We start from the raw sequence: 14,392 nt of genomic DNA, 5'->3' as shown, positions 1-14,392 counted from the left end.
GACAGTTTACAAAAGAAAGAGCTTGTACTGCCCCTGCCACAATGTACTGTCTCCCATCCTACCCTCTAAAGACAGGCCATTTAGTGCTATGTATCGGGAGCCTTTTCAGTTGCTGACCCGTAAGACCCCAGCAGAGGCTAATGCAAAACCACCGCTTACAATCAAAAATTACAGATGGCACAAAGAAATGATCCACAACAAGGAAGCCAGCTAGTTAAAGAAATGGGGGCTCCACACCCCCAACAACTAGAAAGAACAGAAAAATCTGAAAGAAATCATAATATAAGGATATTCAAAATATTGAAAGGGAAGATTCGAAGCCAGAAACAAATACATGAACAAATGGAAAAGAAGAAAGAAAAAGGAAAGAAACAGGCATTGTAGGCACAATACAAAAATATTGTCATTGAAATAGAAATTCAATTAATGGTTGAATAGTAGATTAGATGCAACTAAAAAGGGACTTAATAATAGAGTAGAGGAAATTGCTGTAGAATAAAACACAGAGCTAAATAGTTGTCAAATATGAGAAAGAACTTAGGAGATATTGAGGATAGCATGATTGGTTCAACATATTCTAAAAGGAATTCCAGAACGAGAGAATGGAGGGGATGGAGGTAAGTTTGTATTTTAACAGATAAGAGCTGAGAATTTTGCAGAGATGAAAAAACAAGTCCCAGTCCCAAGATGCAAGGAACATATCCAGTCCTGAGCAGGACTTTTTAAAATCCTCATCTATTCTTTTTTCATTTAGTCATTCAAGTATTAATTAGATACCTACCATGTGCCAGTTTCTGTTTAGGTAGTTGGAATATATAATTATATAAAACAAGCAAGGGCTCTTATAAAAAGGTGAAAATTGAGCAATGACTTAAAATTTTGAATATCCTTATATTATGATTTCTTTCAGATTTTTCTGTTCTTTCTAGTTGTTGGGGGGGTGTGGAGCCCCCATTTCTTTAACTACATCAGACTGGGGAAGACAGAGGGTAAACAATAAACATAGTAAATTAGTCAGTTCTCTAGATTGTCAAAGGCGATAAACTATGAGAAAAGAAAGCAGAACAGAGTAAGGGGGTTAGGAATGCTGGCGGTGGAACAGATTACTTACTGCGTCAATCAGGATCTTCGTATTAAATGGTATGCCCTCATTAAAGAGGTGAAATTTGAGCGGTGACTTAAAATATAACGTAAACCAGCAGAAGATGGAAGAGAAACATAAAATATTAAACGTGAAAATGTAGTATTACAGCTCTTTTAGAATTGGTCTAGCAGGCTTTCTAGTTTTTGCTGGAAAGCCCAGAGAAATTTTTTTTTTTTTAAATTAAAAAGTGAAAATGCAATTCCTGTAAAGGAATAATTTTGTTTGCAGCAGATTAAATGAAACAAGAACTTGCATTTATTTAGCACCTACTCTAAACCAGAAATGTGTTTTATGATTTACCTGCATTATTGCTGATCCTTACAATAACTCACGAAGTAAGCTCTGTTAATCCCTAACTTACAGACAAGGAAATTGAAGCTCCCAAAAGTTAACTGACTTCCCAAGACCATAAAGCTAGCAGATTTAGTGTCAGGAATCAAACTTTGATTTGCCTGGCACCAAAATTTTTTCTCCACTTTCCCCACTCTAATAAAGCTGTTAACAAGGTCGCTAGTAATCTTTTGCCAACTCCAGTTAACCCTTTTTAGTTATCTTTCTTGACCTTTGCTGCATTTGTCACTGTAAACTAGGGATCACCACACTTTTTCTGAAAGGGCCAGGTAGTATAAGTATTTTAGGCTTTGTGGGCCCATATGGTCTCTGGCAACTACTCACACTTTGCCATCATTGTGCAAAGGTAACCATAACAATATGTCAATAATGAATGTAGCTTTGTTTCAATAAAACTTTATTTGTTGATACTGAAATTGAAATTCCATATAACTTTCATGTCATTTATTTTCACCATTTAAAAATGTAAAATTTATTCTTGCTGAAAGGCCGTATAAAAATAGGCAGCAGGGTGGATTTGACCTGCAGGCCACAGTTTGCTGACTCCTGTCATGAACCACTCCCCAGCTCTTGCCATTCTTTCCATTCACTGCCAACATTTCTAGAGCTTTTAATACTGATCTGTGTGCTTCCTATTTATTACCTCATTTTACCCTTAGAAAACTATGTTATTATTATCCCAATTTTACTGATGAGGAATCTGAGGCACAGAAAAATTAAGCAGCTTACCCAAGGTCACACCGTTGGCAAGAGGTAAAGCCAGGATTCAAAAGGAAGAGCTAGGATTCAAATCCAGCTGTGTGACTGCAGAGCCAGCAGCAGGAAAGATAGGCTAGGCTATGCTGGTGTAATAAATAAATCTAAAACCTGAGCGCTTTCCTTCCAGAGGTCCTTTTACACGTGACCTTCAAAGAGATCGTAGATGGGAAGAAGAACTTGAGGAAGATGAACCTGTATTTAATTGCAGATCACCCCATCTCACATTCAGTAGCAACCCTAGTTACTTGCTCTACCTAGATGCAAGGAGGTTGGGAAATGGAGCTTATTTATGTGCCTAGGAAGGGAGAGATGGGCTTGGTGAGCACCAGGCCAGTCTCAGCCACAAAGCCTCTGTTCCTTACCACAGGCTACAGCCCCTGCCTCCATGTGATCCCTTGCTCCTACCTCTCACTTCACTCATTCTTGGTTTCCTTGCTGAACTCCTTTCCATCAGTCCATCATTTAAGTGGACACTTCCTAGCATACTGACCACGGCCCCTTCTCTCCAAACTGTACATGTTCTCCTATGAGAAGCTCAGTCACAGCCATGTCTTTAACTTTACTTAGAGCTTCCTGGTGAGTCCCTGTTGCATATGTCTGACTGCTGCGTAACACCAGTTGGATTTCCCATGTGCATCTCAAATTCAACATGTCCAAAACCATGCTCACCATCTTCCCCCACAAAATCTGTTCTTCCTTCTGTTCTTACTATTTCTGTGAATGATACCACCATTCTCCAGCTACCCTAGCCAGACACAAGGGTGTCTTCCTATCCTCCTTCCTTTCTCTCTCTTCCTACTTCAGTTTGATCAAGAAGCTACGCAGTTCTCCTGTGCAGGAATTGCTGCTCCCACTCCAGTTCCACTGGCTGTACTTTGGTTCACACCCTCAGCCAGCCTTCTAACCTGTCTCCTTGCCTCAGCCTGTTCACCCATCGAATTATCTTCCTGAAACCACACGCAATCATGGCATTCCACTGTATAAAACTTTTCTTGGCTCTTCATTGATTTCAGAATGAAATTGGAATCTCTTAGAAGATTCATAGAAACTTTCAAATCTGAATATGACCGCCACATTTTTCTTAAAACTCATCCATTGCCACACAAAGCCATTCTCAGTTCCCTCAAATGGGTTATGTTTGCACAGTCCCTTTCCTCTATATGGAAGCTTCCTCAACCCTATCGCTTCTGTCCCATGTGACCTCTACTCATGCACTATCAGGACCAAACTTCCCCTCTAGGAAGCCCTTCTCTTGTTACAATTTTGGTTCACCTTCTCAGGGGGCCTGAGATACTCTGTGTTGTTACATTATCTTGCATTTCAAGTAATATGATCTGCTCTCTGTATCCTCAGTGCCTGCCATGGAGCCTGGCATATGACATATGCTCATAAATTCCCATTTGAACTGGAGTTCTTCTACTTAATGTGTGATGTTTTTATGCCTTACCCCTGAGCCCCTTTTGAGCCTCAGTTTTCCCTTTGAGAAAATGATGGTGACAACCCCACTTAGAAGTAGTGTTGTCAGAGGGAGTGCAGAGTACCTTGTACAAAATAAATGCTGAGTAAATGTGAGTTCCCTACCCTCTCTCCTTCAAATATGACTGAACTTTTTAAGATAGCCTTCTATAGCTGACAGAGGCCACCACTTCTTCAGCTAAGTGAATGCCAGTTGTCTGAGCACTTCTGATTCCTGGACTGGCATGTGACACATTTAGAAGTTGCTGCTCTATCCTAACAACAAGTAAAAAGCTGAACAACTGAAAAATCAACAGTCACTCTTAGATCTTTCAGAGAAGTGAGGTTATAGGACAAACCATTGCACCAGAGATTGGGGAGACAACCAGAGAGTCACAGCTTACCCGAACAGAAACCCACAAACAGAAACGTCTGGGGAAGCCTGTACCTGGGCGAGAAACACCGATCAGTGACAGTAGATGGAGGTTCCATGTGGACAATATGAGAGTTAAAAATCCCAGAGAGATCCAGTCATGGGACCCTCACGCTTCTGTAAGTCTTACCTCCAGTAGCTTTGCCAGGTTCTCACAGTGAATATCTGGAAAAATTCCTCTCAGTCTTCTGGCAGCAGGAGGAGAAAAAAGCAAAACAAAACAAAATTTGAAATATGCTAAAGCATTCTGTTCTTCTTCACAAGGCTTCTTAGCTGGCATTCACTTAGCTGAAGAAACTATTTTACCAGGGCCTAACATTTCTAGAGCAAGAAAAAACCCAACTCTAGCCCCCCGTAGCCGCCCTGTCTCACCCAAAGGGAGAAAAAGCATTGAGAAGCACTGGCAAAGTTCACAGTCCAGGGGTACAGGCTCACCAAGAGACTGAGACCTAATTTTAGGACTATAGAACACTTCCCTGGTCCCATACTCTATCACAGCATTATTAAGATTATTTACTGTGGTTCCTTTTATTCAGTATATTGTGTCCATCTGTCAAGGAAAAATTACAAGGTATATCAAAAGGCAAAAAGCATGATTTGAATAGACTGTCTAAGCATCAGAAACAGTCATATTTAGCAGGAATGTGGGATTATCAGGCCAAGAAGATTTTATTTTATTTTATTTTATTTCATTTTTTAGAGACAGAGTTTTGCTCTGTTGGCCAGGTTGAAGTGCAGTGGCATGATCATAGCTCATTGCAGCCTTGAGCTCCTAAGCTCAAGCAATCCTCTTGCCTCAGCCTCTTGAGTAGCTGGGACTACAGATGTATACCGCTATGCCTGGCTAATTTTATTTTTTGTGTAGTTGGGGTCTTGCTATGTTGTCCAGGCTGGGAATCTTTCAAACTATGATTAATATGCCAAGGACTTTAATAATACAAAATAGACCACATGCAAGAACCAATGGATGATGTAAGCAGAGAAGGAAATTCTAAGAAAGAAACAAGAAGAAATTCTACAGATCAAAAACACTGTAATATAGATGAAGAATGCCTTTGATGGGTACATTTAATAGACTACACATGGCTGGGGAAAGAATCTCTGAGCTTAAGGATATGACAATAGAAATTTTCAAAACTGAAAAAGAGAGAGACTGAAAAAACAACTGAATATCTGAGAAACGTAGGACAGCTGCAAAAGATGTAACATATGCATAATAGGAATACTAGAAGGAAAAGAAAGAGAGTAATGAACAGAAGCAATATTTGAAACAACATTTACTGAGAATTTCCCCCAGATTAATGAACAGCACCAAACCAGAGATCCAGGAATCTCAGAATATACCAACCAAGATAAATGTCCCAAAACAAAAAGCCTTTGTATTCAAACTTCAGAAAATCAAAAATAGAGAAACAAATCTTAAAAGAAGCCAGATGCAAAAAATGCCTTTCCTGTAGTAAAGTGAAGATAAAAATCATATTCACTTTCTTTTCAGAAGAAAGAAAAGAAGAAAATGTAAGAGAATATTTAAAATGTTGAAAGGAGAAGAAAATGTAAGAAGAAAATGGAAGAGAATATTTAAAATGTTGAAAGGTGGGAAAAAAGCACCAACCCAGAATTCTGTACTCAACAAAACTATCCTTCAAAAATTAAGGAGAAATAGACTTTCTGAGATCAACAAAAATTGGGGGAATTTGTAACTGGCAGACCTGTCTGGCAATAAATGTTAAAATAACTTATTTAAAGAAAAGAAAAATGATGATATAGGGCCGGGTGTGATGGCTCATGCCTGTAATCCCAGCACTCTGGGAGGCCAAGGAAGGCAGATGGCTTGAGGTTAGGAGTTCGATATCAGCTTGGCCAACATGGTGAAACTCCATCTCTACTAAAAATACAAAAAATTAGCTGGGCATAGTGGTGCACACCTATGGTCTCAGATACTCAGGAGACTGAGGCAGGAGAATCTCTTGAACTTGGGAGGTGGAGGTTGCAGTGAGCAGAGGTTGCAGTGAGCCAAGATTGCACCACTGCCCTCCAGCCTGGGCAATAGAGCAAGACTCCATCTCAAAAAAAAAAAAAGGAAAAATGACATAGTTCAGAAACTCAGATCTATATAAAGAAAGGAAGAACATGAGAACATGAATAAGTGAAGATAAAGACATTGTTCTTATTCTTAATTGATCTAACAGATGAGTATGTACAAAATAATAGCAACAATATATTTAATTACATATGCTTATAATTATGTATACATGTTTATATATAAGTAAAATAAATGAGAGCAATGATACAAAGAACAGAAGGGGAGAATTAGGAATGTTTTGTTATTACAAAGTACTTGCACAACCTATGAAGCTATAAAGTGTTATTTAAAAGTGGACTTGAATTATTTGCAAATGTTTATTGGAAACTCCAGAGAAACTACTTAAAAAAGTGAGAAAAGAAGTATAATTGGTATGCTCTTAAAGACGATAAAAAGACTCATAATGCTCAATTAAAACTACAAAAGCCAGAAAAAGTATGCAAGACAAAAACAGGAACAAAGAACAAATGCAACAAATAGGAAACAGTAACAAATATGGTATATGTTAATCTAACTATATCAATAATCACTTTAAATTTCAGTTTAAATACACCAATCAAATGACAGTGATTGTTAGAGTAGATCAAAAAGCAAGACCCCGCTATATGTTGTCTACCAGAAACCCACCTTAAGCATAAAGACACATATAGATTAAAAGTAAATAGAGAAAGATATACCATGCTAACACTAATCAAAAGAAAGCAGGAGTTGCTATATTAATTTCAGATAGAGCAGAATTTACAGGAAGGAAATTTAGAGGAAGGAAAGTTATCAGAGATTTTTAAAAAGAGCATTACATAAAGATTAAGAGGTTAATTCTCCAAGAAGACAGAATTCTTAACGTGTATGTGCCTAACAGCTAATCATTGAAACACATAAGGCATAAACTAGTAGAATAGCAAGGAGAAATAAATGAATTCGCTATTCACTACTGAGACTTTAACACTCCTTTATCAGAAATGGACAGATTCAGTCAGCAGAAAATCAGTATGGATGTAGCTGGACTCAATAATACTACCAAACACCACCAGTCAACTGGATATAACTGAGATCTATAGACTGGTTTATCCAACAATTATCCAATATACATTCTTCTCAAGCTCACATGGAATGTTCACCAAGACTACATTTTGGATTATAAAACATACCTTAACAAGTTAAAAGAATATAACTCATATAGTGTCTCATCTCAGACCACAGTCAGATTAAACCAATATTCAATAACAGAAAGACAGAAAATCCCCAAATACTTGGTGATTAAGCAGCACATTTACACACACACACACACACACACACACACACACACACACACACACTCTTTAAGTTCTAGGGTACATGTACAGACATGTGGGCCAAATAAAAAACGTCAAGACAAATGCTAAAAACGTCAAGACAAATGCTAAAATATTTTGAACTAAATGAAAATGAAAATTTAACAAAATTTTGGAGCTACACCAAAAGCAGTGATAATGGTGAACTTCATACAATTGATTGCATATATTTGTATATACATTGAATTCATAATTAGAACAAAAGAAAAATTAAAATTAATAAAAGCTTCCACCATAGAAAACTAGAAAAAGAAGAGAAAATTAAGTCCAAAGGAAGCCAAAGAAAAGAACTAATAAAAATTAAAGCAGAAATCAATGAAATTATAAATAGGAAATCAAAACAGAAAATCAACAAAACCAAAAGCTGCATCTTTGAAAAGATCCATGAAATCAATAAGTCTCTAGCCAGGCTAACCAAGGAAAAAATAGAGAAACACAAATTATTATCAGAGATATAAGATGGGAAATCACTACAGATCTCATGGACATTAAAGGAATAATAAAGAAATATTATTAACAATGCTATGCCCACAAATTTTATAGAAATGCACCAATTCCTTGAAAAACACAGCCAAGACTCACACAAGAAGAAACAAACTACCTGAAAAGATATATATCATTAAATAAATTGAATCAATATCTAATAATCTCCCAAAATAGAAAGCTCTAGATTCATTGGTGAATTTTACCAAACATTTAAGGAAGAAATCATACCAATTACCTATGAGAAGATAGAAGCAGAGGAAATATTTTCTCACTCATTCTATAAGCCATTCTCTGTATACCAACACTAAACAAAGACATTACAAAAAAGAAAACTACAGACCAGTATCTCTATAAGTGCAGATGTGAAAACCCTCAACACAGATGTAAAAAGCCTACAGCTAACAGCATACTTAATGATGAGAAACTCTAAGCTTTCCTGCTTTTCTGCTAAGAAAAGAAACAAGGCAGGGGTGTCTCCTTTCACCATTGCTTTTCAGCATTATACATGGAAGCCCAAGCTAATGCAATAAGACAAGAAAATAAAAAGCATGTAGATTAGGAAGGAATAAATGAAAGTGTCCTTATTCATAGATGAACACATAGAATGGGAACTCACTTAGTACCACAAGGACAGAACCAAGTCATTCATGAAGGATCTGCCTCCATGACTCAAACACCTCTCTTAGCCTCATCTCCAACAGTGGAAGTCACATTTCAACACGAGATAGAATGGGACAGAACATCCAAACCATATCAATGACAGTGGCTTTTAGATATAAAACCATAGGCATAATTGATGAAAGAAAACATTCGCAAGCTGGACTCCATTAAAATGTAAAACTTCTGCTAATTGTCTGAGCAGAGTGTAGAGTTGCTAAGCCCACACACTAAATTGAAAATGACACCGGGTTGACAAAGGTCACACCAAGGAAAATGTGTGCTGTTTTTCTTCTCTGTGTACTTTTTTGTTCATTGAAAATACCTGCTCAACACAGAGAAAACTATCACTTAGGTTCTCAAAACCTGAAGCCACACTTCTGCAGCTGCAGCTATCCAGGAGAACAATTGCCCCATCAATAATACTAGGTACTTTTTCCCACAGGACAGAAATCCAACCCAAAATCAAAAACATTGATGAAGGTGATGGTGCAGGCCCTCTACTCCATTGTTAGGCTTATTTGTACCTTTGTCCATTCAACCAACTTCAAAGGAGGAGACATGCATCTTGTCTTCAGACTTATGCTCTATCCAAGTTCTTAATCCCAACCCTCCCATCTTACCTAGAACCTTGCTCCATTCAATGGTACTGCTTTTTTCCACAATGCTTTCATCTGAAAAGTATCCTTCTCTGTCTACCAACCTACCACCCCTACGAAGGGAGCCATCAACAGTGCCAGATATCATAGAAAGGCCAAGTAAAATACCTTTCCTCTCCCCTTCCCTTTATCATCTAATATGATAAAAGAGAAGTTGGCTCCCTGATCCCATGTCCTTACCTGCCATTCTGCCCTATAAACCATCTTCATTTCCCAGTTCTTACAATGTCTGGGGTCCAAGACACTGATGACACTTCTACTTTCTCAAAACTCTTGCGTCCCTTGGCTTATGCCAGCACTATGGCAATTATTTCCTTGTATTTTCTCCCCAACATGGTTTTGCTTCCTCTGCCCCCTCTCTAAAGGTTGTGTTCACTAATTCCATCCTAGGACCTCTTCTCTAATTACACAATGATCCATCCAGGCTCATGCTTTCAACTTCATTAGTTTACTTATTTATTCAACTAATACTGAAAAAATTTAATGTGCCAGACTCTACATGAGGTGCTGGGGACACAGTGGTGGGCAAAAGATGACACAGTTTCTGCTGTCATAGATCTTATAGTAGAAATAGATAAGAATAAAATAGCCAGAGAAATAAAGTTAGAACTGTCAAGTACTTGGGAGAAGTGCATGGTGCTGTGTGTAGATGTGGCCTGTGAAGTGAGGAAAGGCTTCTCTAAGCCAAGAGATTCTTGAATTGAGATCTGAAAGACTGGTCATAGGTAATTGAGTATGTGTGAGAACAGGAAAGAATTGGGGAGAAGGGAAAGGGATGTTAAAAGAGGAAATAGCAGGATGAAGCAGGAAGAAGCATGGCATCCAAAAGAAGACCAGGATAGCTGGAGTGCAGATGAGCCTGGAAAGTAGGGCTTTGTAGAGAGATTAGGGGTTTTGACTTTATCCTAAGAGCAATAGGAACCTTGAAGGGTTGGGGTTTTTTTATGAGGGAAGAGAGTTTGTTGACATACTTATATTTGTGTTTATTTAAATAAAAAATTGTTCTGGCTGCAAAGTGGAGAACACATTAGAGGAAAGCAGTCTATGGAGTCAAAAAAAAAAGAAAGAAAGAAAGAAAGAAAGAAAGAAAGAAAGAAAGAAAAGAGAAAGAAAGAAAGAGAAAGAAAGAAAGGAAGGAAAGAAAGAAAGAAAGAAAGAAAGAAAGAAAGAAAGAAAGAAAGAAAGAAAGAAAGAAAGAAGAAAGAAGAAAGAAGAAAGAAGAAAGAAGAAAGAAGAAAGAAGAAAGAAGAAAGAAGAAAGAAGAAAGAAGAAAGAAGAAGGAAGAAAGAAGAAAGAAAGAAAGAAAAAGAAAGAAAGAAAGAAAAGGCATCTATGGAGTCCAGAGGGAGAGGCTGCAGTGGTTCAAATGAGAGTTGGTGGTGACACTGGAGTGAAAAAGAGAACAGAGAGAAAGAGGTGTATTTGAGAAGAACTTATGAAGAAAATCAACAGGACTTCATGTTGAAGTGATGTGGGAACCAACAGGGAATGAGCTGTTGAAGGTGACTTCTGGGTTTTTAACTTGCACAGCTGGGTAGATGGTGGTGGCATTCACTGAGAAAAGACAAGTTGTGTAAAGATAGGGCATCAGTGTAATTTTAGACATGCTGGGTTCAAAGTGCCTTAACACATCCAAGTAGAAAATTAGAGTGAGCAATCAAATATATGAGTCTGGTGCTCAAAGGAAAGATCTGGGCTGGAAATACAAATTTATGAGCCTTTTTTTTTTCCTCCCTCATGTTTATTTGTACAAATAGCACAGGAGGACCCCAGCCCCATGCAGATGGCAGCCCCGGGGGGTCGCACCAGTCCTTCTGTCCTCACGTTGGCAGACAGAGATATCAACTCTGAAGCCTTTGTAGGGGCCTGGGCACCTTTGGGAGCCTGAGCTGGAACTGAAGCTGTAGCTGCAGCCTGGGCCTTGTTTTGATCCTTGGACTTGGCCTTGACTTTTGGCCGGCAGAGCCTGAGCCCCTTGGCAATGCGTGCACGAGCCCGCTTCCCAAGCTTGGGGTGGGCAATGTAAGCAAGTCGATCAAGCTTGCGGCTGACACCCCCCTTTGGGATCTTGGGCTTAACCTCCTTGGGCTTTGCGAGAGCCTTGATGGCCTCGGCACGTGCACTCATGGCCTTGGCATTGTTGGCCTGCATCTTCTTTAGGCCCTTCTTGTTGTGCTTCTTGGCAAAGCACATGTTCCTCAGGAACTTGGGGTCCACCCCCTTAAGAGATTCGTATCTTTGTGATTGGGGTTTCTTGATACCATTTCTGTGCCATTTTCGGGACTGGTTGTGTGTTGTGTGGTTCTTGGACTTGGCCATGTCTGCACCTAAGCCACGGTTCCCGAAGCGCCTAGGACTGGAAGCTATGAGCTTTTTTAAAATAGGACTTGAATTTGTGAGTGGAGATAAGATAGAGAAAGAAAACAAAATTGAGAGGAGAAGAGGGTCTATAGCTGAACACCGAAGAAATTTAAAGGCTTAGTAGAGAAAGATGAAACAGCAGAAAGACGTAGAAGAAGCCATTAGAGAGATTCAAGGAAAATCAGTAGAATGTGGTGTTCCAAAAGTCAAAAAAAACAGTATTTCAGGATGCAGGGAGTGCCAAATGTAGCTGAGAAGATAAGGAAGAGAGAGACTGGAAAATAATCATTGAATACGGAGGAAACTAAGGACTTTACAAAGAGCTATAAAGTGAAGACACTTAAGCATGTTTAAACTCACAGGAAAGGTCTGCTTGTTTGTGGAAAGGAGAATATACAAGCACAAGACAGAGGCAAGACTATCTGAATGTGGTAGGGCTGGGTTCTCCAGCCCTGGTGGAGACATTGGCCTGATACCAGCAGAGGATGTGAGTTACGATAGAAGAAGCATAAGATAGAAGGATGGGTTTATATATTTAATGGTGGGAAGTCGATGAGTTCCTGTAAGATCACTTCCAGAGGCAAAGTCATCTGTTGAAATTTCAAGGTTTCAAAAGAGAAGAAGCCTGAACTGTTGTGAAATCTAGCAGGCAGCGTGCTAAGGAAACCGAACAGGATTACCAAGCATTTCATTTGATAGTGAATTGAGAGCTCATTTGAAATTAGTGACGGGAAATTTATTTTGATCAATCAGTCATTTTCACTTTTTTTCATTCTTCTTGCAAATGTTTATTGGGTGGCCCTAGGTAACAGACACTTTTGCAGGCATTATACTGAGTATTGTAGAACTTCTAGCAGGACACAAGGAAGGTCAGTAATTCTTTTCACACAGTGATGGAATTTTACCAAATGTGTGCTTCAGAAAGAGAGCAAAGCATTAACAGAGTTTAAGTGGTGATGAGCTGAGGATTCTAAGCAATTTAGGAAGGAAGTGGGTAGAGAACAGTTAGGGCCAGTGCCCAAAAGAACTAGAAGCATATTTGACGTCTTTAAAAATATAACTCTGTGTCAGTCTTTTAAATCAAGAGCGCTAGCTCTTTATATCAAGAGTGCTAGCTCTTGATTTAAAAGAATATTTGGTCCTAGCAATTGTGTCATCCTAAATAACAGAGAGGGAAATTCTCTAACAAAAGGATATTTATTCAGAAATGGGCATTGCAATAGGAATATGGGTGCCATAGTTTACAATGGAGGTAAAAGAAGACAAAGGTTTTATAAGAAAAAATAAGGAGGATTACATAATAGTTTTGAGATAATTATCCTTGGCTGCAAGGATAAGTAGCAAAGGTTGTGTCAGTCCAAGTTGGACAGGCAATTGCTGGACAAATGTCCTCAAATAAGTGTTTTTTTGTGTAAGGTTGTGATGGCCTTTGTGCAAAGCTGTGTTTTTTGCAGAATCTTTTGTAGTGGTTTTGTTATCAAAAACTTATGCATGAGAATCCTCCCTTTATGGCCTTCCTAAGCCATAAAGGTGTTTTTTCAGGTGTTTTTTGTTTTTTTTCCTGGTTAACACAGTGACTCCATTTTGGTTCTGATAACTTTCTCATGTCTCCCTTTTGATCAAGATCTTTTTCTGAAAGTATCATCCTGTAGTTAGATTTTGATTGTCCCTTGGTGCCAGGATGTGTCCCATATTGTTGGTCTGGGCCCACATCAGAAGAAGTGATTGGTGAGTAGGAATGTGTATCAAAAGCCTTTTAGCCACATTTGAGCAACAAGTGAGGCTTGGAGGAAATGGCTCTCAGGCTAAGTCTACCTGGAATTTATCGCTACATTCAGTTTTGTCTATTCCACAGTATTTTGGCCATGATCTCAAAGCACTGGGACAGCATTATTCTGTTAAGAGTTGTACTTCTGCAGAAATTTAACAAGCAACAGGTACAAGTTTTAAAAACGAAAATACAAAATAAAATTAATATCAATATGATAAATCCAAGTTTGTATAACGGTTTTGAGCCATGAACCCAGTCTCAAAGACAAACAGTTGAATAAGGCAAATGACCATTGAGAATCAAATAACATCTGTTGTAACCCTGTGACCCATTTTTTAACATTTGTGGATATTGGTCTCCACTTCCCCAGAGAAATCGACCCAGGTATAACATGTAGTATTAGCAGAAGCATAGACTTTTTTTTATTTAAACAATAGATACCTAAGAGGTCAGGTTCTGTGATGAGCAGAAGCTACTGATTGTGAAATCTGAATTACAACATTATCTTGCCAAAGAAAAAGGAAAGCATAAGAAAGGAACAATTAAGAGGGGTAAGAGTCTCATTTTGATGGAGTGTCTTGGGAAAAGCTGCCTACAACGTGAAGCCATCAGCTTCTCTTGGCTTGCAGTTTGAATGCCTCTGCTATGGCATCAGGTGGGTTGGTGAACTCTCTGTGTGGCACAAGACTCGTCCTTTTTTCAGGCATGAGACTTGTCTACTGAAATTTATATCAAGTTGTTTAGCTTGAGCGTCTAAGGCAGCAAGCACAGAATAGTTTTTGTTCTTAGTTGGAGAGTTGCAGCCAAACATTGAAAATTAGGAGAATTCAGGTTCTAATCCAGTCTACAGGTAGATGACAAGAACTTGAAGACAATGCACAGGGCCATAGCCTAATACCAGG

At 38.6% G+C, this 14,392-nt stretch overlaps 2 protein-coding genes and 1 non-coding gene across 4 annotated transcripts in view; 2 read left to right on the top strand and 1 right to left on the bottom strand.

Annotated features, from left to right (window-relative positions):
• Nucleotides 1-14,392, top strand: part of AK5 (adenylate kinase 5) — a 295,232-nt gene that overhangs the window by 147,181 nt on the left and 133,659 nt on the right. The window lies entirely within an intron of this gene.
• On the top strand, nt 1,242-1,303 carry LOC119471931. Its single transcript, XR_005201027.1, has one exon. It is a non-coding gene; the product is annotated as a U7 small nuclear RNA (small nuclear RNA).
• Nucleotides 11,069-11,716, bottom strand: LOC108305727 (60S ribosomal protein L29-like). The gene has a single exon (XM_017530476.2). The coding sequence runs from the start codon at nt 11,675-11,677 to the stop codon at nt 11,069-11,071; it is 609 nt and encodes a 202-aa protein (XP_017385965.2). The 5' UTR covers nt 11,678-11,716.

The sequence above is a fragment of the Cebus imitator genome, unplaced genomic scaffold, assembly GCF_001604975.1.
Source record: "Cebus imitator isolate Cc_AM_T3 unplaced genomic scaffold, Cebus_imitator-1.0 Scaffold3, whole genome shotgun sequence".
Lineage (NCBI taxonomy): Eukaryota > Metazoa > Chordata > Mammalia > Primates > Cebidae > Cebus > Cebus imitator.
Note: the sequence above shows the minus strand (reverse complement) of the source record. Positions and strands in the feature narration are given on the sequence as shown.